This window comes from Trachemys scripta, chromosome 8, assembly GCF_013100865.1.
Source record: "Trachemys scripta elegans isolate TJP31775 chromosome 8, CAS_Tse_1.0, whole genome shotgun sequence".
Classification (NCBI taxonomy): domain Eukaryota; kingdom Metazoa; phylum Chordata; order Testudines; family Emydidae; genus Trachemys; species Trachemys scripta.
In genome coordinates this window covers 56,773,848-56,799,579 of record NC_048305.1, presented here as the reverse complement: position 1 = coordinate 56,799,579, position 25,732 = coordinate 56,773,848, and the positions used below count along the sequence as shown (strand labels likewise).

Genomic DNA, 25,732 nt, shown 5'->3' with positions numbered 1-25,732 from the left:
CCAATCCCTGTTGCTTTAGAAAGAAAAGATAATCCAAGATATGCCTCTCAGTGAGGACCAGACAGAAAATCTCTTCCATTTAGCAAGGTAAGTAGACCTAGTCAAAGTAGGACTTCCTGTACCCCCTTAAAGCAAACTTCAGCAATGAAGCATCCACATAGTCAGGTGGAGAGCCTGAAGGTTGGGATGAAAAAGGTGGCTGTTGTCCTGGGAGATAAGATTCACCTCTCTCAGGAGAAACAGCAGAAGTCTGACCAATAATGCTAATAGGGTAAAAAAAACCAGTGTTGACAGAGCCATGCAGGGGCTATCAGATTAAGGTGAGCAGAATCTTGCTTGACTTTGGATAACACTTTGGGCAGGAGAGGAATGGGAGGTAAGGCATACAATAGGGCATGAGTCCAGTACTGATCCTGGTACCCCACACTAAAAAGATAGTGTTGTAAAACACACCTAATAACTAATTATTTACAGAACCACTATACAATACTAAACTAACACTACAAGGTACTATATACACGAAAGGATATGAAAAAAATCAAGTATCAGAGGGGTAGCCGTGTTAGTCTGAATCTGTAAAAAGCAACAGAGGGTCCTGTGGCACCTTTAAGACTAACAGAAGTATTGGGGGCATAAGCTTTCATGGGTAAGAACCTCACTTCTTCAGATGCAAGTAATGGAATTTTCCAGAGGCAGGTATAAATCAGTATGGAGATAACGAGGTTAGTTCAATCAGGGAGGGTGAGGTGCTCTGCTAGCAGTTGAGGTGTGAACACCAAGGGAGGAGAAACTGCTTCTGTAGTTGGATAGCCATTCACAGTCTTTGTTTAATCCTGATCTGATGGTGTCAAATTTGCAAATGAACTGGAGCTCAGCAGTTTCTCTTTGGAGTCTGAAGTTTTTCTGCTGTAAGATGGCTACCTTTACATCTGCTATTGTGTGGCCAGGGAGTGTTGAAGTGTTCTCCTACAGGTTTTTGTATATTGCCATTCCTGATATCTGACTTGTGTCCATTTATCCTCTTGCGTAGTGACTGTCCAGTTTGGCCAATGTACATAGCAGAGGGACATTGCTGGCACATGATGGCATATATAACATTGGTAGACATGCAGGTGAATGAGCCGGTGATGTTGTAGCTGATCTGGTTAGATCCTGTGATGGTGTTGCTGACCTACAGCAGCAATCACTTAAAGACCAAAAACTCTCACCCCTTGGGTGGAACAAATTAATGCTTCTCAGCCCTCTTAAGCGTGGGAGGAACAGAAGCAGGAGTGTACCAAACTACCTTTGCTGTATCCATAATGGCCTTGTTAATGGGGAGGGCCACTCTACAGGCTGCAGCATGTCCGGTAACCTGTGCTGAGGATCCTGGACTTCCTCAAGGTGAATCTGTAGCTCTGCTGACCCCAGGGCATGAGCTCTGGCTATTATTTAAAGTCTTCCAGTGGAGATGGAAGACAACAAATGGTGAAGACTTGTCATCTGGTGAAGACAAGAAGATTGCTCCCAGAACCAGCAAATCCAGCTCATCTTCCTCCTCCAAATACTCTGATGGGGCTGGTTGTGGGTGGCAATGGCAAATAGGGCTTATGCAGTGATCCTGGGAGTCTAGGGTAGGAAGCCCACAGCCCCCCAATATTGCCAACAGATGGATCAACTGGCACCGGAGGACCCCAAGGCATAGGGTACAACCTCTTCATGAATTGTGTCTGGTCGGAGGCTGGAAGTCTAATCTTCGAGGACTTCTGTCTGGTACCGCAGAGACTGCTGTGGTGCCTCTGACTCATCCAAAGAGAAAGCCAGATCCTGCAGTACTGGCAGAACCTATGGTACCAAAGGTTGCACCTTGAGGCTGGCAGGTGGGATAGGAGAATGACTCTGCGTCCCCGGGGTAGTCTCTTCCTCTGGTATAATGTCCTGGAATAAAGCCTGTCTCAACAGAGAGGTTAATGCAGATAGGGAAGAAAAAAGATGTCCTCCGGGGTGACTTAGGTCTCAGACTGCCCTGGGGTGAAAGGCCAGTCCATTGCTGGAGCTGGAGCTTTCTTGGTCACCCATGACACTTGGCTCCCTCAGGGGTGTGTCACTACCAGTACAGTAACTCCTCGCTTAACGTTGTAGTTATGTTCCTGAAAAATGCTACTTTAAGCGAAACCATGTTAAGTGAATCCAATTTCCCCATAAGAATTAATGTAAATAGGGGGGTTTACGTTCCAGGGAAATTTTTTTTGCAGACAAAAGACTATATTTTATATTTATATATATACACACACACACAAACACACACATACACACACACACTATAAGTTTTAAACAATGTAATACTGTACACAGCAATGATAATTGTGAAGCTTGGTTGAGGTGGTGAAGTCAGAGGGTGCCAGAGGTATTTCCCAGGGAATGCCTTACTGCTAAATGATGAACTTGCACTCGGCTGAGCCCTCAAGGGTTAACACATGGTTGTTAACGTAGCCTCATACTCTACAAGGTAGCACGAATGGAGGGAGGGGAGACAGCATGGCAGAGAGAGAGAGAGACGTGCATTGCCCCTCTAAGTACGCTGATCCCACTCTAAGTACATTTCCTTTTTAAGTAGCTCAGCAAGTTAAGACAGCAGCTGCTGCCAGCAAGCTCCCTCTCTTCTGAGCCCTGTTGTGTCCCCCCCACCCCACTCTGTGGAGATGGCCCGATGGGGTAAAGGAGTGGGGGCCAGGAGCAGGGGGGAGGGGGACACCCTGACATTAGCACCCCTCTTTCCCCCTTCCTCTTGCACAGCAAGCAGGAGGCTCCCAGGAACAGCTCCAAGGCAGAGGGCAGGAGCAGCCAGGGCCACCCTTACCCATACGCCAAGTACACAACTGTATAGGGCACCAGGAAATTTGGGGCACTTGCACAGCTGTCTGCTGCTCCAGCCCCTGCTCCGGCTCTTCCCCAGGGCCCCTGCCCCACTCCGCCCTGCCTCTTCCTGCCCCTGCTCCGCCCTAGCCCCACCCCTACTCCCCTGAGCTCTGCAGCAGGGCCAGGCCTGCACTCACTGCTGGTGGGAAGTGCAGCGACCCGGCCCCAGCTGCGCCGCCGGTGAGTGCTGGAGGGTGGTTCCCCCCTACCCCCAAGCCAACCCAGTCCCCCCCCACTCATCCCCCTGCATAAGGCCCCAGAATTGCTAGGGACAGCTCTGGGAGCAGCACACAGCAGTCGGGGGAGGGACAGCTGAACTGCCCAGCAATTGATAGCCTGCTGGGCGGCTGCCACACTGGGAACTTAGGAGAGCGGAGAGCTGATAGGGGGCTGCCGGTCCATCCTGATTCCAAGCCCCACCAGCTAGCTCCAATGGGCTGCTCTTTCTGCATGCAGTGGACAAAGCAGGCGGTTGTCAAACAACATTATAAGTGAGCATTGTGCAACTTTAAACGAGCATGTTCCCTATAACAATGAAACAATGTTAACTGGGATGACTTTAAGTGAGGCGTTACTGTACTGCATTGGCTCTAGAAGTGGATGGGAGAACCTGGAGCTGTTTTTCCTGAGTCTTCACCATCAAAGCCAATGTCAGAACCGTCAGAGCCATACCCTTGCGCACCTCCTTCTCCAGCTGAAAAGATATACTCAGGCCTAAGTCCTCAGTGCCCATGTGTACTGGCTCTCCCAATTTTGACATGATCAGGGAGGGATCCTCTCTCTTTAGGGCAGTTTTAGACAAAGATGACTCATCCCTGCATCTATGAGAGTTCCCCTTATCATGTGAAACTTCCTCCTTAGGCTTAGCAGTCTTAGCCTCCGTCCCCAAGCTCATGCTTGGAGGGGTGCTGCCTGCTTGCTGAGACTGATATACAAGGGGATGTCCTCAGTCCAGAACTGATTGGGGTCCCATTCCTTCGCCATCATATATTTTCTAAGTCTCAGTTCCCAAACCTCATGAATTCTGGGGGAAAAGGAGCGTCAGATGCTGCACTTGGCAGAGATGTGAGCCTCACCCAGGCAATAGAGGCAGAATTGATGTTTGTCACTCACAGAAAAGGAGAGGGCAGGAAACACAATTTTTGTACCCCAGGACACTGGGCACAATCCCAGACTTCTTCAGGGGTGGGGGGGAAATTCCTTGTGGGGAACAGAAGAGGGAAAACCTATATTAGGCTACACTATAAAAACTACAAAACTGCTAAAAACTAAATATACAATATCTTTAGAGCAATGATGCAGTAGAAAGGAGCTGAGAACACCCAAGATTCCGACTCAGACCAGGTAGTGCTAAGAAGGAACTGGACAGGCGTCGACCCACCCCACCTTTTATGCCCTCAGTTTGGCGCTCAGGAAGAGCTAGGGTGCATGTGTGGGCCAACGGATACTGCTTGTAAAAATAAATTCCAGACTCAGCTCCAGGTACACTTGCATACTTACGTGTGGAATACACATAGTGTATATTGAAGAAGTTGTAATATTTTTATGGCTGGAAAATAAAACGAAGACAAATTGTACAATGTGAGAGGCTAAGAACATTTAACTATTGAAGGCTGGATTCTATTATCCTTTTGATGAGCCCAGTAGGACTACTCTTGCATAATATGGAACTACTCAGCATATGGATTATAGAATTTAGCCTGCGTATTTAGTTCACCTAATGAATCTATTTTAATTAAGCAAAACAACAAAACAGAAAAAGCCCTAACAGAAAAAATCAAAGCAGGTCATACCTGTCGCCAGATCATAATATCTTAGGCATTAGAGTTGGAAAAAGCTATCAGATCATTTAGTTCATGCCTTCATCAATCCATGATTGCTTTCTACCTTGTATTCCGAGTGCTGAATCAGTCTAAATTTAAAGAGCCCACGCTTTGTAGCTTCCACCAGATACAAATAAATTTATGCAAGGTCAAATTTTCACACGCTTACTTATCTTGAATGGTATCTTACTCCACAATTAGCCAGTATATCTATGAAACTACTCAAATGAGTAAGATACCACTAAACATGAGTAAGACTGGCACGATGTGGTCCCACCATTATTGTGTATTATTATTCTAACATTTTCTTTTCAAAACCAACTAAAGCTGTTTATAAAACATGTTTCTATTCAAGTTCCCCCCTCACCCTGAACATGAAGAGTAACATGTCTGTGTGCAGTGCCAGCAGCATTCCGGGCCACACATGTATACCTTCCTGCATGGTCTAACTGTGCAGCAGTTATTTCAATTGTTCCTAGGGCAGAAAAAAAGAGAATTCATTATACAGTATTGTAGTATATTATACTTCTTATGTTCAAAGAAAACAGAGAAACCATAATACCGTTTAAGAACCCTAGATTTTTATTTTAAAATATTTACAATGAAAATAGTAATGCACCTTCTTCTAGCATTTTCTGCATCTACTCAAATCATGCATAATACCTGAAGACAGAATCCTGTAGCCATCTCCTCTGGGAAGGAGCCGTATCCCATTTTTGGTCCAGTGGATTGAGGGGACAGGAACACCCGAAGCAGTGCAGGAAATTACTGCTGGAGACAATTTTGTTACCAGAAGATCTGTAGTTTCATCTGCTATGGATGGGGGCACTAAAGCAAGGAGAACAGTGTTAGGATTATCGACCATTCTCATGTCATATAGAGGTTTGCATATAGCAATGTCCTCTTTCTTAACAAGAGTAAAAGCTCAATAGAATAAGCATCAAAATTACAGTTCTCATTTAAATAAAGGATTGTCCCGAAGACATTTGTGGTGTCATAATATATGTGCATTTACAATGTCTGCTTTACCTTGTACAATGAAATCAATTGTTCTTTGATCCTCTCCTGCATCATTTGACACAGTGCACACATAGACTGCAGTGTCATCCACAGTGGGAGAAATTATTAGTAGGGAACCTGAAGATAAAAGCCTGAAATAAAGCAATTAAAAGATATTGAAACATCTCTTCATTCAGCACGTTGTCAGTCCATTGAATTCATTGCCACAAGAGGTCAGATTTTAATATTGTTGCTGGATTTTAAAAATGGCTGCACTGTTTTATATATTTAGTATTCATACTGCAGCTGCATGGACTAAAGACTTGACTGAACACAGGACTTTCTGTTCTAAAAGCACAGACCCGTAAATATGAACTAAAAGGCAATCTGTTAGTTATAGAATTGTTATAGAAAACTCTGTGAGACAAGCCAACAGAGGATTATATAATTACAGACATGCAAACAAGTCTGGGATTTCACAATAGAAAGAGAAAGAGAAAGCTCAGCTGAGCTTCAGTTCATCTGCAAATTTGACACCATCAGCTCAGGATTAAACAAAGACTGTGAATGGCTAGCCAACTACAAAAGCAGTTTCCTCTCCCTTGGTGTTCACACCTCAACTGCTAGAAGAGGGCCTCGTCCTCCCTGACTGAACTAACCTCGTTATCTCTAGCCTTACTCACTCTTGCTAGCATATTTATACCCTGCCCCGGGAAATTTCCACTATATGCATCCCAAGAAGTGGGTATTCACCCATGAAAGCTCATGCTCCTATAAATCTGTTAATCTATAAGGTGCCACAGGACTCTTTGCTGCTTTTACAGATCCAGACTAACACAGCTATCCCTTTGACACTTGACAATAGAAGACAATGGTACAGAGCCACAATGTTACTACAGTAACATTAATGGTAACATTAATTACTTGCAAATGGCAATTGTAAACATTTAATGGAAATTAGGTAAGAAGTCAATTCTCACATTTCAGAGTGTAAGCTGAGCACTATAAGGGTCAGGAAAGATTTCCCACTTACACAGTAAAACAAGAGCACACAGAGATGGAGCTCTTTACATGGGGATCTCACTGCTCTGGCATGGAATGGGAGTCAACACTGGGCAGGGCCGGCTCCAGGGTTTTGGCCGCCCCAAGCAGCCAAAAAAAAAAATAAAACCGCGATCGCAATTGCGATCACGATCTGCAGCGGCAATTCGACGGGAGGTCCTTTTCTCCCAGTGGGAGTGAGGGACCGTCCGCCGAATTGCTGCTGAATACCTGGACGTGCCGCCCCTCTCCGGAGCAGCCGCCCCAAGCACCTGGAGCCGGCCCTGACTCTGGGGCCCCTAACCCATTCCCAGTATCCCATTAAGAGCTCTCTGTGGGAGTGGAATCTGGGCCACTATGGGGAGCCAATGTTTGGTGGGGTCACGGCCAAAAGAAAGCAAAGTGTCTCTCCCACCATCCCTTTCCTGTAGGTCAGCCCTGGCCAGAGAGAATCCCTTGCAGCCTGGCTTTGATGGAGGGTAGAGATATGAGACACTGGGGTTCCACAGTAATAAAGCCACAGGGTTTGAATGGTATGGGGTTTGCTCCCACCACTCTTTCAGCCGGGGAGCAAACCCCATACCATTCCAGGGGATCCTCAGGAATTTTTCTCACCCGTGGCCATTCTTTGTGCATCATTGTGTCCCATCTGGCCAAACAGCTGCAAACTGAGAACTAATTGCTGTTCTGAGCTGCAATAGTTTGCTCTTAGCAAAAGTTAGTACCTCACTCTGGCAAAATCTAAATGTTTCCAGGGTCTACAGGGCCCATATACAAATGGGATGTCTGAGTGTTTCTCTCTGGTTTTCTCAGTGTTTCCACAAACCAGGAACATAAATACCATGAAAAGAGCATATCTTACATTATTTTGACCTCTTCAGTGGATCTTAGAGGTGAATAAAAAACATTAAGTCAAATGCAAATAGGCACACCTTGTTAAAATACAAGGCAAAGAGTAGAACTTTATTACTAAACATGTGTACATCAGGTGGCAGGAATGTTTTATTTAAACCAGTTCACCAGTAAACTAGTTCAGTACTACTAACAGTCATGCAATGAAGTTTGTCTATTTATTTAAAAGCAAATTTTAAATTAAATTAAAATAGGCCAAACCAATCTCAGAATAGATTTGCACCAGAGATGAATTTAGCCCACAACAAAGATTAGAGCATTTCTCACCTGTATGTATTCTGATTCTGATCAACATTAAGGAGATGCCCATTCTTCTTCCAACTTATTGCTGGCCTGGGGATTCCAGTGGTGTCACAGGGCAGGGTGGTTTGGACATTTACAGTAACTGTAATATTGGTGGGTCCAGGAGTGATAGATGGAGGAACTAAAGAATATATGAAGCCCAGGTAATTTTAAGAGAATGTATATTTTTTCAAGTTGAACTATTTGAAACTATCCTTTTCTGTAGCATGGATCATTTGACATTTATAAATTTGCCAAAAAAATGCACTCGGGAATGTATCTCAGTTCTGTGTATATTCTGTTGATGTATACACACCAGTTAACAAAGAACAACTGTTTTTTCTGTTCACAAATATTTAGGCAGTGTTCATAACACGCAGAATTTCTAAGGGCTTACAAAAAAAAAAAAAAAAAAAACTAGAGAGAAGCCTTAAACAAAATTCCAGATGTGAATAATCCTGAATTTTGGGGACATCTATATTCTGTGCATGGATCTGACTTTCATTGATCCCTTTCTCTATAATGGCCTGAACCAGTGTCCCAGATCCAAATAGCCCAAAGCCTGAGTACTTGAAAAGCAGGCTCTGAGTTGCTTTTCTGCTGTTCCAGTCCATTATTAATAAAGATAGATTTCAAGATTCAGCAACAATCAAGAAATCCAATGTGTCCAGTTTTTGTAGGACATTTGTTTTTATCTGAAAAAGAAATATTTACCCTGGATCTGTAGATCAATTCGCTTGCGTTCAGTACCAGCTGTATTGGTTGCCATACACAAATATCGTCCAGTGTCGGTAACGTGTGCTGTGTGAATGTACAGGGAACCATCCTCTAACACTGAATATCTAAAACAAAGTTATAGGCATTAATTTAATTTTTCATGGCAGGAACTGTGGCTAAGTTGTGAGAAAAGAGAAACAGAAGAACACAGGGGGCACAAGGGTAGGCAAAACGTGTAGCACCTTAATTTAGCCAGATATAATTTTCCTTTTTGAACATATTATACTCATTCTGCCTTGAGTCTGTCTTTCATCACATCTGCTACACCCCTTACAAAGTAATTATGAAAACTGACTCCTACAATGACTTTCAAATGGAAATATATCAGCTTTGAATATGTTATGAAAGAGATTTTTATTATCACTCATTTAAACTGAGAAAATCCAAGTGATGAATGAATACACACTGAATGAATGAATACTAACATTAATACTGAGTTTGTGAATGTAAAATTAATGCAAATAAAATCCCAAGAGATTTCACTCCAAGTCTTCTATTACAAATACATTGTTAAAAAGTTTCTACTGAATGTTATTCTGACCATTAGATGCTACCTGGCATTGTTTCCAGCAAAAATAGCCCCATCCTTTCTCCATGTAATTCTTGGGGTTGGCACTCCTTCTGCAACACACTCCAGAACAACAGACTTATTTATATTCACAACAACTGTCTGAGGACCACCTTTGATTGTCGGAGCAACTGTATAAGAAAGAATTCCACATGATATTAGAGAGAGAGCTGTATTCTGAACTGTTTTAAATTAGACCCATGGGAATGTCTGCTATGACAAAGGAATTGTGCCCCCATGAGTGTACCAACAAGCTTCTTTAAATTTAATACAATACATGAAAGCTGGTATGCTGTAATGGAAAATTAAAGAAAAACTTCTTATCTTTTACAAATTAAAAAGATGATAGATTTCTATGCCACCTACTAATGATCTTAAATTGTTAGAGCTGGCACATGGCATGGTCTCAGCACAGGGGAATGGACAAGATGACCTCTTGAGATCCCTTCCAGCCCCACATTTCTAAAATTCTAAAATTCTTTGATATCTTTTAAAAATCAGGAAATCAAGTAGGACATTGAGACTATCTGTTCCAGACTATGTTTTATTACACGCAAACCATTTGTTTGAACTGAATCTAGGATTTTGACTCTGGCATGAGAGATTGAAATTAGGTCTTAGCCCTCTCCCCATAGCTGTACTTCAAAATTAATATCTGTGCCTTTGCAGACTGCAGTGTCTTGTAGTAGTATGGCCCTGTCTTAATAAGAGAAAAACCCACCATGAGCCATGTTAACAATCTTAATGGGAAATTTATGTGTGGCCAGGAAGGTCCTATGCTTAGCCTCCCTTCAGAGCTGTTCATTCATTTTGTTCCATGCATCAACCAGAAAAATATGCGATAGAAGCAATTCAGACATCACCCTGCTCAACGGAAACCAAATGCCTCATCTCTGCAAAGCACCTCACCCTAGACCTACAATGGCATTAGGCTTCTAACTGGCACTGATTTCAGTGGAATATCTTTGTGGATATGGGCCCTAATGTGACTTTTATAACACAAACACACATGGGGGCAGAAGGAAAGTTCCCTGGGCTATCTTAAAACATTCTTTAAAGTATTTTTTGGATTGATATATTAACAAAATTACTATACTTTTGCTTATTGGTTGTGAGGAGTCCGGTAAACATATTCCACCTTTTCCAACTCTCAGATATACTGTGCAAAGATTATAATAGTTAAGAATTAATCCATATTCTTTACCATTTACAGTCAGCACAAACTTTCTGGTAGTTTTTCCTGCTATGTTACTTGCCACACAGGTATAGCTCGCTGTATCACCTAGGTCAGCATTATTGATCTGCAGATATCGGCCACTGGATAGGATGCGGACTCGAGGAGTTGCCTATGGAAAGTTCAACAAGTAGAACTAATTTTACCATGGTTTTCCATTGTACTGAAAATTCATGTTACAAAGTAATAGGAGGTTTGATAGGGTGGCCATAAGAACATAATGGGTCAAATTCATTGATGGCTTAACATTCATTCTTGGTGAAGTTACAAGGATAAACAAGGGAGACAAGGGGGATGGTAGAAAATTTAGTTGAGTTTTAAAATATTGATGGCAAATTATAGACTCAATCATGAATTCATTACTCAGGAATTTTGCCTGAACTGGGGATTTGTGACCAAAACGATTAATTATAAATGGTTTTTTTTGGTTTTCATGTAAGATGGCAGTTTGATGGCACGAAATTGAAGTGCATTCTTTATCCACACCCAGGCATATCATTGGTAGAAGAAATAAAAGCTTTCCCACACTGCTCTTTCAATGTGCCACAGCCTTGACTTAAAAGAATCATTTCCATCATGCAACAGATTAGCCTCTACATTGAGACTGCCTGCAAGGATGTCAAAGGTGGTACGGATCCCTGTCTGTTTGGCACTGCACTGAGTGTGAACAGATTGTGCAAAAACAGCTATTAGATGTGAATTGCTTTTGGTCACTACCAGTCTGGACAAGATTTGTACTGGTGTACTATAGTACTGCCAACTCCAAGTGTTCAAACCATCCAAGGGCCCACACCATCCTGAAACTGGCTTAAAAATCACGACGGGTTCTTTTAATACTAAATTTGATGTTAACTTCTCTTATGGTTTCTGAACCTTTAGGCCTCCAATTCTGCAACTCCTTCTCTGCAGGTGGACTCCAGGCTAGTACAGAGCCCCACTGAAGTCAATAGGGTCTCCCATAGTCAAAGGAGTCCACCCATGCAGAACAGATTGCAGCACTGGGGCCCTAGAAGTGAAATAAGCCACCTCCCATTGCCAAGCTCTTGGGCAGAGGCTACTTAAAATGCCGCATATTTGTAATAACTGGTATTTTTTGTATATTTGTATTTACTCCTCTTACATATTTCAGCACAATTGCTATGACCTTAGAAGCATATTATATATATATAATAGAATAGAAATTAATTCACTGTCAATGCTACTAAGTAGTTTTAAATATAGTACCATATATATATGACAAAACAAAGGCAAGAAAATTATAGTTTAGTTCCCAAACTGTACTTTAATTATAATCCTCGTGATAATGAAAACTCCACTGGGTCCTATCTTTAAAAAACAAAATCTACTGCTCTGTTAGGGCCTGATCCAAAGCCCAATTAAGTCAATGAAATGACTCCCACAGACTTCAATGGGCTTTGAATCAAGCCTCTCTAATGTATCTATTAGTTAATACTCTTAGGGCCTGATCTTACATTCCTTGTGAACCCAAATATCGCAGTCAAACCATTCCTAGAAGTATAGTAATGTCAGATACACCTTTTGTTCTGCTGTCAGAGATGATAATGGTGCACAAACATACCATTAAACAAACACAAGATTTAAGATTTGGCTATTAGAGACAGAATAGGAGAGAAGATTGAAGTTTTCCCAATGGAAGAAGACAAAATTAGTAGGGAATGAAGTTTCATTTAAAAGCTCATAAGAGGGTATAACTAAAAACAATGATGATTTTCAATTAAAATAATGCTGAAGTACTACCATCCAAAAATCGGTATTTTCCAAAAACTTCCCTCTCCTCATTGTGAAACTATCCACTTTTCCCAAGGCAAAGCAGGATTACTCTTTCCACTCCTGGGTGTACCTCCCTCTGTGTTTCTTTAATATTAGTGGATGACAGTCCTCCCTTGAGGTCAGGAAAGCATTTGGCTAATTATGTACACAACTTGAACATCTCATTTTTCCTTATTAGGCAAAAGTGATCTGTCTCCAGTCAGACTTCCAAGATCAAAAAAAGAAAAAGATAACTGTGCCCCAGAAATATGGGAGATATATGCTGACATAGCTACACTCAACCATGGAAAGAGTAGTGGGGGATAAAGGAAACCCAAATCTCGTAGTTGCACTTCACCTGGCAATTTTTTTTACAAAGGTATGTGTGGACTGCACAGTTCTTTTATTAGAATGGTGTGAATGTAGTGCAGCTGAGATGTTCTAAATAGCTCTGCAGACTGAAGTCCTCTATTGACCCACAAAATATGTGCAGGGTAGCGGAAGCATCACCATCCTGCCAAACTAATATGCCTCAACCCTAACTTGAAGGACTCAGTTCAAGGGCTCATAGTAGGGCTGGTTAATACTTCAAAAATAATTCCCAAATGTCATGTGAATAACTGATTATCTTTCAACACTATTCGCAAAACATCTTAATTTTTGTTTTCTGCAAACACTTGTATGAATGATTTTTTTTCTTTTCTTTTTAAACATAGGAATGTTGACAGAAAACAAAAGCCTCAAATACTTTTGCAAATATGTTTTCCAGGAAGGTACATGTCAGAAGCATTCATGCTGCCTTCTTCCAATCTCTTTCCAGCCTCCTGTTTATAAAAGCTTGTCATCCACGTAAGAAGTAGAAATAATACCAGGTGACCTAAGTGGTCAACTATGTACCACGAAGGAATAGCACCCAAAGGAATTGTGCTTATCTCAGATATAGTGACTGCAGGAGCTTTTGTTGAAGTGGTGCCCTTCCTGTCTCTAGACTATCCCTCAAAGGCATAATCCAGTACTCATTTAGCATCCAATATTATTTTGTTCTTTAAATATACATTAGATAAGAGTCTTATGGATAGGAATTTATTTCTCTCTAAAGAGAATAAAAGAAACCTTCTTACACACAGAGGACAGTGGAACACTCTGTGAATCCCATGAGCACTCTCTATTTCCAAACATTTCTTCCTTTTATTGGAACTGGACAAGTGAAGCTGGAACTGTCAACAGCCTATTTGTACTGGAACCTTTTTTGGTGCAGTCATGTCTTTGCCAGTTAAAACACTCATGTTCTTTGTGCTAACTCAAACTTAATGTATAAGTATCATCCACTGTTATTGGGGTGCGGGGGGGGGGGGATTAGGGGAAGACAACAAGGGGACGGACACTTGAGACACACACAGACAAAGAATGTCTGTGCTCATCCTAAATGGATCACAGTGAACCAAGAGGTCATGGATGAAGTCTGGAAAGGGACCAAAGTTAAGGGACTAACAAACTGATGGTTCACATGGATTTACCTTTTTCTTTCTGAACAATTAAAGGGCCAATATAAAGCAAAAACCTGAGTTTGCTCAGCACAGTCTCCAGGAAACCCAACATGACATTAGACAAGGCCAAGTAGTCCACTGGGAAAGGGCTATGTGATTGAAAATCTATGTGGCCCTACAATGGATGATGAGCAATAGAAAAGTCTCCAGTTGAACTACTCTGTTCTTCCTCCTTTGACTTAACCAATAAGGATGTGATGCCTCACTGCCACTGCATTAAATTCTGAGTCAATAGGTGCATTTGGTGCAAAATTGTGATGATTAGCAGAGATTAAAGTAAGCTACTTATTTCTCTTCAATTTAAAGAAATTTCTTTCCTTTCTAAATGTTACTAGAATATGAAGATTCATAATATACCCAAAGTTAAATGTATAGTGTAATCTTTCTCAGCTACCTTTCCTGGGAAGCCATTCAGGAGTATACCGAAGGCTTCTAGGATTGCTCAAAGGATCCAGGAGGAGCAAGGGATCCCCCTAAAGGAAAAGAGAACAAATCACAGCGGGATGACCAGTTCATGAGGTCACTGTCTTCATGTACTTGTTTAAGTCAAGTTGTATTTGGACCAGGGCTACTCAACAACCTTCTCTTGACCTCAAGGGACCACAGCTCAACTGTGCTGAAGGAGCAAGTGAGTAGAATCAGAAATTTAAGTTCATGCCCTTTGTGCAGAATGCAAAGATGCGACAAATTTGTGAAAATAACATAGCAAATGTACCTGTAAACGTTCTCCATCTTTAAGCCAGGTGATCGTAGGAGGTGGCACTGCATCTGACTTGCACTCCAATATAACTTGTCTGTTCTGCAACACAGTGAGATCCTGTGGCCCACTGGCGCCAGCAATGTTAGGGGGAACTGTTAAAAAAATTGAGAATAAGAAAAGCATAACAAATATGAACTTTAATTAAAACATTTCTATGGATAGAATCCCAGTGTGTAATTCTCAAACAAGGTTTTGTGATATACCAGCAGAGCAGCAGTACAATTAACTGCTTATGCTTTTCATTGCCAATATCAGGTCTGGCTTTTATCTGCAAAATATATCACCCTCATTTGACTAGCTATAACCCACTTCCTAAAACTGCATGTCACAAACCACTAACTGATGGAAATTAGTTGAAAGTCCATTCTCTGTGAAGAAACCAGCACTTAGCCAGATGAAGTCAGGATACCTCAAGCTCCATAACCCTCTTCATCAACAGTCATTCACTGGATAAGCAAAACCTTGATTTGATAAAACTTCTTCACTGTAGGAAGAATTCATGTAGGAATTGTGCAAGTCTGCAAGAAGCAGAAGGCTCACTCATCTGTGAGACATCTTTTGTGAATTTACTTCTGCTACCATATAGTCATTTAACACTGAGTTTTCTCCCTAGGGCAGAGAGGAAATTATTTTGCAGTGTCTTATTCTTCAGAGACTAGATTGACAAGAGCTAAGGTCTATTCTAGATCTAGAGGAGCTGACATACTGATTCAGCTGCCATTTTTTTTATTTTTTTTATATAATATGAAATGTATATTGTAAATGTGTGTGTGTATACACACACACACACACACACACACATGTATCCTGTCCTCTTTATTCCTTCTCAGTCTTATTGAAAAAGGCCAAAGGACATTAATTCCTCTAACTTTCTTTGTTACTCTGATTTCCATTATAATTACTTGTGTTTTATTTTAAATAACTAAGTTTGCAATGTTCCATCATAACTGTGTCATGTTCTGAATAGCTATATTATATACAAACATTAAGTAACTACACTTGATTTCATATCCTCTTTCTGAGGAGGTATATTGTCACTTCTGTTTTCCTGACCCTCAGTATACAGATTTATAGATTCCAAGGTCAGAAGGGACCATTGTGATCATCTAGTGTGACCTCCTGTATAACATGGGTCATAGAAAATCCTCAAAATTATTCCTAGAACATATCTTCTACCAAAAACATCCCGTTGTGATTTAGAAATCACCAGTGATGGAAACTCTACCACAACCATTGGTAAATTGTGCCAGTGGTTAATAATCCTCACCGTTAAAAACGGACTCCTAATTTCCAGTCTGAATTTATCTAGCTACAACATCCAGCCATTGGATTGTGTTATACTTCCGTTTGCAAGACTGAAGAGCCCATTATCAAATATTTGTTCCACATATAGGTACTTATAGACTGGGATCAATTCACCCCTTAATCTTCTTTTGGATAAGCTAAATAGCTTGAACTCCTTGAGTCTTTCGCTATAAAACAGATTTTCCCATCCTCTAATCATTCTTATGGCTCTTTTCTGAAGCCTCTTCAGTTTTTCCAGAATACTTCTTGAAGTGTGAACATCAGAACTGGACACAATATTCCAGGAGTGGTCACACCAGTGGAAAAAAGATACATAATATAACCTTTTTACTCCACTGAAGATTCACCTTAGTTAGCCCTTTGGCCAAAGTGTCACACTGGGAGCTCATATTCAGCTGATTATCCAACGTGATCCCCACGTCTTTTCCCAAGATAGAGTCCCCCATCCTGTAAGTATGGCCTTCATTTTTTGTTCCTAGAAGTGTGACTTTATATGTCACAGTACTGAAACACATCTTGTTTGCTTGCACCCACCTTACCAAGCAATCCAGTTTGCTCTGTATCAGTGACCTGTCCTCTTCATTATTTACTATTCCCTAATCTTTGTATCTTTGGCAAATTTGATCAGTGATGATTTCTTGTTTTCTTCCAGGTCATTGTTCAAAATGTTAAATAGTGTAGGATGAAGAACTGATCCCTGAAGTACCATCCTAGAAGCACATCCACTCAATGATTCCACATTTACAATCACATTTTGGCACCTATCAGTTAGCCATTTCTTAATCCATTTAATGCGCTATGTTGATTTTGTATCATTTTAGTCTCCTAATCAAAATGTTATGTTGTACCAAGTCAAATGCCTTATAGAAGTCTAAGTATAGTGCATCAATTACATCTGTCTACTAAATTTGTAATCTCAGTGTTTCCTTTCATTTGTTTATTCTTTTCCTTTTATAATTTTAGTGTAGTTAATTTGTAAAAGGGAAGGACTAATAACTAAATAACCTTAAAGGGTACTACCAACTCCACTTCCTCTAAAAAAGGTCTGCTTTGTTACAGAGGTCCTTACTTAGGACCTAGTCCTTGGATCTTCTGTTCTAGAAAGGAAATGACAGATGCAGTCCAAAACCTGGTAAGATCACTGAAAATGGTACTCGAAGAGTTTTTTCTTTGTCAGGCATTATTCACTAGATAACTTTTTCTAGCTTTTAAAAGCAGTAGATAATTCAGTATTAGGCTTATAGTATTAAAGAATGCTTTAATTGTTTCCAGATCAAGCTTACCATGCACTCTTACTAGATATTCTTTATCGTCATCTCCTGCAGGACTAGATGCCAAACACGTATATCTTCCTGTGTCTTCCACCTAAAGGACACCCAGATAACTTTAGTAGAAACTTCAGAATATGGGACCAATTCAATTAAAACAGCAAAAGAAGTAGTGATGTTCGCAATTGTCTTTGATTAGCAGATATCGGTTAAAAATCACAAGGGAAACAGAAGAAAATGGACAAGCAATTCCTGGGAGAGTAAGCAACCAGAAATATTTGAAAGCTTGTTTATTTTATTTGGGGTAGATTGTGGCCATCAGGCCACAACCCTTTGTAGAGGTGGTGTGCAGCTGCAGCATCCCAGAAAAAAAGCACCAGGGCTAATGTGCTTCGAGCAGATACATTCTCTTCTGGTGCGGCTCTCTGCAATGAACAATCCATTAGGATGGAATAGATTGTTCTCTGAATGCATCAGCCCATACAATGGGCCAGCATGGGACGAAGGGGAGGAAATGGGACTCTGCCTCCTCCCCAAACCTTTCTTGGTATCTTGCTCCCTGTGAGAGAAGGTAGCACTAACAGTGCCTATGCTCTCCAGAGCACGGGAGCACACAGACTGCTATTATAAAGAGGTCCTTTGCCTGCCTATAAGCTTTTTGGCTCTCCCCTCTCTCTGCTCTTGCACAGCCATGCAATTACCTCTCACAATCTGGCCTTTACATAGGTATTCTTGTAAAATGTATCTTTCTGCCCCCGAGAATTATTTGAGTTCTCAAATATTTACTAACATCTTTATTATCTTCTGTGTCTCATAAATCGTTTTGTGTAAAGTCTTGGAGGTGGAGGGAGGAAGGGGTTTATCATATGAGTAACAACAAAATATTAGTCTGGATCTGTCTTTGTCCAACTCTTCCCATGATACTGCATGATAACTACAAAGTTGAAGTCCAGCTGTCTTCATAGTGATTAGGGTATGTGGTTTTAGTTTTTTAGGGGGGGGTTTAAGTCTCGGTTTAAATTGTCTGAGTTGATTGGAATTTTTTCTTGTATGGTCTTTATTAGTTTCTCAGACCACTTCCTTTCCTAGTTCCTATTCAAATGGTTGTAAATCCTAGTTCGCTTGCCTCTGTGGTCCATCCATGTGTAAAACAAGGGGGAAGGGATCACAGACAATAGAAGAAAAACAAAAAAAATAGACAGAAGAGCCAAAAGGGAGGGAAAAGAGGAGAAAAACAGAGAGGTAGCAGGGTAGATACAGAAATTAAGACAGAGGGGGAAGATACACATCAGTCCTCTGTGCTGTCTGCCCTGCTGTCTCAGGATGCTCCACTGAAGGCAGTTCAAAGGATTCTGGAATGCATTTGAGAGTAGCTTGGCAAGGAGAGGGAAGTGCCAAATCAGTGTCAACTATGGTATCAATGCACCTGCAGTTGGGTCAGGGTTCAAAACAATGAGGCAGAAAGTGAAAAATATCTTGTCCAGCTGCAACTGCAGGGGGGATTTTGCGTAGGCAGAACGTCATTACCCAGTTTAGAATTTGGCCAGTCAAACTGATTAACTCTCCTACTCCGCGGAAAAGCGTTGCAGGTTCATTAATGACCACAAGTTGTCAGGACCTTGGCTTTACACCAATAGAGGGATGGTACAGCGTCTCTTAGCATTATGCTGGGTTATAGTTTAAAGACTACAGTTATGTCTATGAACGAGGGGTGTTAGTTCCCTGTTTGTGTACACTTACTCATGCTAGCTCTCATCAAGCTAGTGCAAGGATAAATAGCAGTGTAGTTATGGTCAGGGCCGGCTCCAGGCACCAGCCGAGTGAGCTGGTGCTTGGGGCGGCAGCTTGTAGGAGGCGGCATTCCGTCCAATCCTAGGGCAGCATGGACGCTTTTTTTTTGTGTGGTGGTGGTGGTGTTCCGCTCCGGCCCCCCTGTAGGGGGCGGCGGTGTGGAGGATGGGAGCGCCCTGTAGCAAGCCCAGCAGGGCAGCCCGCGTCCTTCCCTCCCAGCCAACCGGATCAGCGCAGAGCCCTCCCGGCAGGCAGCGGGGCCGAGTGGCAGTGCCCACTGAAGCCCTGGCCGCCCCCCTTCTCTCTCTCTCCCCGCTGCTCCCTCTGCTAGCTGGGGTACATCTTCAGCACCGCTGTTTTTTTTTTTTGCTTGGGGCGGCCAAAAAGCCAGAGCCGGCCCTGGCTATGGTAGCATTGGTACGGGCAGTGGAGGCACAACTGAGCTGTGCAGAGTACAAACCCGCCTGAAATCAGACTGTAGACATAGTGTACCATGAAACTGGTGATGAGCCTAGCTTTGCAAGCTAGTCCAGGGTTTGCAAAGCGAAACTTAATTTACATGTGTTAGTCACCTGAGCACTGGCTATTCGAAGGACCTCTCCTCCTCTCAGGACATGAACATTGTCATTTTGTGGGAGTGGACGCCCATCCTTCATCCATGTGATTTTGGGGACTGGGATGCCAATAGACATACAATAAAGCTCCAGTAGGTGGTTAACAACCACAGATATCTCTTCTGGTTGATCAGATCCATTGATATGAGGGGGTTCTGCAGAAAGGAAAGACAATTCATGTTCTTTACTAACAAAAATTCAGATTTATAAAACATGATGGGCAATCAAATGGTTAGAGTAGTAGATTCCAGATTGATTGTTTTATTCCTGCTCAATCACCGACTCCCTGTGTGACATAGATCAACTCACATGAGTTCTCTTTGCCTCAGGTTAGCAACATAAGCGAAACAATCTTATTTTTCTCTGTTACATGGCTGTTGTGAGACTGGAGTAGTATGTGTAAAACGTTTTGATATCCTTGGGAGGAATACACTATACAGTAAAAGAGAATTTGTATTAGATCTTCATGTAAATGAAATAGGTATAACATCGTCAAGCTATGCCAGTTTACACCAGCTGATGATCTAGTCCGTTGAATTTAATTTCTGTTACACCAAAGTTACCTGGTTAAAGCAAATTATTCTGTACATCAATATGCTGATTTATATTTAGCATGTTGCTGTTACCTGTAAATCTCAAATACCAATATACAAATTTTCACCATGTCCACTCAAAGGTAAATTCCATCCCTTTAATTCTGCTATCTCATGAGCACTACTTCCTGAAAATGTTCTAAATTTCTAAAGACTTTTAAATTATTGTTTCTATTTTAGGCATATTTTTCACCTTGTCTGAATGTAAAATTAACACTTACCCAACACTTTTAGGGTAAAGTGCTTGCTGACTTCCCCCGCTTCATTGGATGCTATACAGGTGAATCTGCCTGTGTCATCAGTCTCTGTCATTGAAATGTGAAGGACCATTCCTTGATTACTTATAGTCAGATGGGTTCCAAGGCTTAGGGGTTGTCCATTTTTAAGCCATACCATATTGGGGGTGGGGATGCCATCAGTAAAGCACATCATAGAAATTGGATTGCCTTTTACTATAGTCACTTCCTCTGTTTCTCCTGCATTGTCCATGGTTGGTGGTACTGCAGAGAAACAGATATAATTATGGAATACACTCAGACACTAATTCTTAATATAAAATAAATGCCCTGTTAAGCAATTACATTTTCTAGGTTTCTTACACTTGTGGGGTGTGTGTGTGTGTGTGTGTGTTACAATTCAAGTAGAAATAATGCACCACATTTAATCAAAGGAGAAAAGTCTACAACATGTTATCTGAGCCAAAAAAAGTAAAGAGGGTTTTAAGGTTCAACTCATCTTACCTTACAAAAATGTTAGCAAAATTTAAAGTTTCCATATAAAGCATTTGCCAAATATCTACTTAGTAAAGTCTTCAATCTTGTGTTGATAAGAAAATAAATAGAATTTGTCCTCTGAGAGGCAAAATCTCAATGTTCTCAATTATCCAGAGAGTTTCAATCAGGGGAAGATTTCTACCCTCCTGCTGTTACACTTCAAAAATTAACTACAAAATGCAACTTTTTCACTTAATATCACAAAGAAACTTACCATAAACTTGAAGATTATAGTGTTTATTGTCCACTCCAGCTCTGTTAGATGCTACACAAGTGTACACACCAACATCAGACACCTGAGCTCTCACAATTCTGTAAAGAACACAGCTGCAGTTATCTCACCCATGGCTACCATATGGAATGCATTGCTCCAGACATATGACAGAGTATGATTGCAGAGGGCAAAATTCTACCCTGGCCTACACCAATCTCAGCAGAGTTGCATTAGGGTTAACTGAGGGCAGAATTTAGCTTAGATACCTTAGATCACTGAAAACTCACCTGAGAATCTGTCCAGCTGACAACAACCTGATCTGGGATGAGATAGAGAGAGGAAGCCCATTCTTAAGCCAGTTTATTTGTGGTGGTGGGGTGCCAACAGCAGTACATTCAATGTTTATGGAGGCATCCTGTAGGGCAATTAGCTTCTCTGCTTCATCTTTATTATTAGCTATTGCTGGTGGAACTAAATTACATAACAGGTGAATAAAAGAGGTGTTAAAATTGGCTGTTCAAAATTATTCCTGTTCTAATCGTAGCTCACCTTGTCCTGAACTGCAAGATGTTACAGGCATTGCTATTCTAACCAAAAAAAGAATCTCACACAAAACATTCCCACAGGATTCAGCAAGAACAGAGTGTCCAAACTTGCCAACCAATAGACCTTCTGATATTAGTAATTGTGGGCCACAGCTAACTTACATATATATTTACATATTTAAAAATCAAGTGCACATAGTAATATTTACTTAGATTAGATTAACAGAAATTGCTTGTGGACTTCACCACAATTGATCACATAGGTACATGGTGCCATATTTTCCCACTAAGAGGTTTTATTCATTATGAAGGAGCATACTTGTTGGCGCTACCCATACAAATAGTCCTGTTGGGCCTGATTCTTCCCAGTCCTGCTCCTGGGGTAGTCATTCACTCATGTGCCAAATGAGCGTAAAATACTCCCAAAAGCAGAACTCTCTGTTCACTCACACAACTGGTAGCCCTGACACCCATTTTTACAGGTGTAAATGGCTACACACTGTGTTAGGCAGAGAATGATTAGTCTCACTGTCCTCAGTTGTGACATTAAATCAGGAGGATCAGGTACAAAATCATTTCAGATTATCGTTTGGATTAATTTAAATCCTGAGTAAAACAAAGTTTAAAACCCGCTTCACTTCTGCATTACTCTAATTTTAAGAGGGCATAATTTGACTGAGATCAACAGAGCTAAGATGTGTAAAACTTGAGTAATGAAGTATTGAATTAGGCCCATATGGTGTCTTTCTCCACCAAAAAAACAAAACAAAACGTCATTTTGGGTGGGTTTGTTTTGTTATGGAATATACCATAGGAATTGACTTCTGTTCATCCCAAAATTTATTACTCAGCAATGGTTTCAATCATTTTGATCCTCTGCAGTATGTTATATAGAACACAATATGATAGCTACATCAACAAACTACACAGGAATATAGATACATAAGATTACCTAGGCAGTCACTTCTTGGCCTATCATGTGAGTGGTAACAAAGTCAGGATAATAGGTCAGACTTCAGTCTGTCACATTTTTTAAAAACTCACCATAAACATTCAAGTTGAAAATTCGATCTTCTTCTCCTGCAGGATTAGTAGCCACACAAGTGTATTTTCCCACATCAGACGTGAGCACTCCGAAAATGTTTAAGGTGCTGCCATCTGGAGTCACTCTATAAAAAAAGTTCGTAGAATACAATGAGTTTGTTTGCCATGTCATAAGAAAAAGTAAATAAACAGCTAGTATGTACATTTCAATTAAATTACTTCCCCACACACTTTCTATGGAAATTCAGTTATAAATCTATTACTCTATTCAAAATTTTGGCTCCCAGAGAAATTTGTTTTTAAATCTATTTTTATGAACGTATTTCATAAAATTCTGGTTTAAGGACTGAACTATTTTAGCTTCCATTTAGATCCAGTTCCATCCAATTGCAGTCAAAATGTATCCATCATTCTAAGAGTATTTTTACATACAGCTCCCACCTCTTAAACCTCATCTGATAGGAACAACTATTTAAATAAGAAACTTAGGGATATTATGTGCCAACCTCTGAAATACTTAAAACACAGAATCATAGAAGATTAGGTTTGGAAGAGATCTCAGGAGGTCATCTAGTCCAACCTCCTGCTCAAAGCAGGACCAACACCAACTAAATCAAAATAAAAAAATAAAAATGTAAAAATAAAAATAAAAACTTTGAGTAAGATATCATGTCACTTTCCCAGATTTGTGTATCTAGTTGTATAGGCCGTTGGGGGTACTCTAAGTTGTGCCTCTGGAGTGGACCTGGTAACCCCACAATTGCAAAGACATAAAGATGGCTTATAAGCAACATTTGTGCCCCCCTACACCCTGAGCTGTATCAGCACCAAACAGCTTGTCCTAAAGGTCTGGTACGTTGTCTCACAAATCATGTATGTATCAGATCTACCTTGTGTATAGCTACTTATTCTGAAGTAGGCAGAAGAGAGGGTAAACAACATCTGTAACACTATTTGGTTAGCTAGATATATTATGTAAAACAAAACAGATGAGCAACAAATCTACATAATTAACAAAATATCCTAGAATTATAGAAATTAAGGACAGAAAAGATCAATGTCACTTACTAAAGTTAAGTTATTCAGGTTCATAGTTTTATAATTCTTCTGCCTATGCCTTGAGGAGGTTACAGACTAAGGGCTGGTCCACACTTAGTCCGGACTTCGGACTAAGGTACGCAAATTCAGCTACGTTAATAACGTAGCTGAATTCGAAGTACCTTACTCCGGACTTACCGCGGTCCAGACGCGGCCGGAAGTCTCCCCCCGTCGATGCCACGTACTCCTCTCGGCGAGCTGGAGTACCGGCGCCGACTGTGAGCACTTCCGGGATCGATCCGGGATCGATTTATCGCGTCTTAACCAGACGCGATAAATCGATCCCAGAACATCGATGGCGTGCCTCCGGACCAGCCGGTAAGTGAAGACTAGGCCTGAGAGAACACAGGGTTTTATTTTTACTCACTTTATTCTTTGTGATTCATTTCTGGTAACTGCGTTTCCATCTTTAAGCCACTGAATAGCAGGTCTGGGAATTCCTTTGGCATTGCAGACAAGCTGGATACTTTCCCCAAGGAGGATGCTGACTTCACTTGGCATTTCTGATCCAACAATATTTGGAGGAACTTTTGGGAGAGGGGGTGAAATTCTAATCAGTTAGTTAAATGGGGATAAACCAGGAGTAACTCCATTATTTCAATGGAGTTTCTCCTATTAGATCAAATTAACAGGGTATGTATATATTCCTCCTGATGGGATGTTTACAAAGGTGACTAGAAAAATCAACTTTAACCATTTGATAATCCTTCCAGTGTGTACAGTAACCTGTTCATGTTCAGCAGATTGATAATAATAGATAATGCTACCTTTAGCATCTATTATAGCTATGCAAATAAAATCTATTGGATACCCTGATGCAGCAAACACTTAAGCACATATTTAACTCTGAACATGTGAGTAGCTCCAATGAAGTCCACAGGATTACTCACACACTGAAAGTTAAGCACATGTTCAAATGCTTAGTGTCCCTGGTGATGTAGTGACACATTACTCAGTCCTAACCATTATTCCATTACTCCACTGATTTTTTTTTCATAAAGAAGATGTGTGTCAGTTTTCCTTTATAACCTCCTTTTGGCATCAAACATCACCTAGCAAAAGAGCCATAGCATACCATTGCTCCTGAAACCCTTTTGGGCTCCACAATGTTCTACTCACACTGAGATTTGTGTAGCATTAGTTTCCAGTGTGATGGAGCCAGTTGCTGTGATCAGCAACGATCATATGGAAACAGTGCAATATAGCAAATAAACCTATTATTTTCAAACTGCAGTATAATTAGATGTAGAGAATATTCTTTTGCATACCAATTTCTGAATAACATTGCAGCAAGGTTTTGTTATCCTTATTTTTTGCTATTGGTTGCCTGATAGAAATAATGGTACTGATTCTCCGTTATACCAGTTTTATATAGCTAAATCATCTTCATTGTCTTCAGTGGACTTAACACCAGTTTTATGCTAGTGTAAGTGGCCAGTAAGTATGATTCTGTTTAGTGCACACACATACTGTACCTTGAATGGAAAGGATGTAACTCTTCTGCGCTTTTCCTTCTACATTTGAGGCTATGCAAGTGTAGTTTCCACTATCTGAAATCTGAGAGCGGGAAATCTGCAGTTTGCTTCCTCCAGACAAAATATGTATTTCAAGTGAGTCAGAGTTTTCTGAAAACACACAGATAAGAAAGTGTTGATTAGTATTAGAACTAGTCAGAAACAGCAAACACATTTTGTGAAAAAAATTCATAAACGTATCAAAAATTTAAAAAGATTTCATCACGCTCTAGTTCATATAAGGGGTAGTTAATATGGGGATGGAGGGAGGAGAAACAAAAGAATAGACCCTGAAAACACCACAGGAAAGACACACTGTGATCTATTATAGGAAAGAAAACGGAGGGGTGGGGGAGAAGAAG

General features: G+C 40.9%; 1 protein-coding gene across 1 annotated transcript in view; it reads right to left on the bottom strand.

The window, feature by feature from the left end:
* Nucleotides 1–25,732, bottom strand: part of HMCN1 (hemicentin 1) — a 329,872-nt gene that overhangs the window by 43,990 nt on the left and 260,150 nt on the right. The window contains 16 exon segments of the mRNA XM_034778414.1: nt 5,089–5,196; nt 5,385–5,549; nt 5,751–5,872; nt 7,941–8,097; nt 8,670–8,797; nt 9,287–9,431; nt 10,505–10,646; nt 14,567–14,703; nt 17,200–17,281; nt 19,548–19,744; nt 20,404–20,682; nt 21,170–21,267; nt 21,457–21,640; nt 22,759–22,883; nt 24,224–24,383; nt 25,332–25,481. Coding sequence (XP_034634305.1) covers nt 5,089–5,196; nt 5,385–5,549; nt 5,751–5,872; nt 7,941–8,097; nt 8,670–8,797; nt 9,287–9,431; nt 10,505–10,646; nt 14,567–14,703; nt 17,200–17,281; nt 19,548–19,744; nt 20,404–20,682; nt 21,170–21,267; nt 21,457–21,640; nt 22,759–22,883; nt 24,224–24,383; nt 25,332–25,481 — 2,379 coding nt within the window.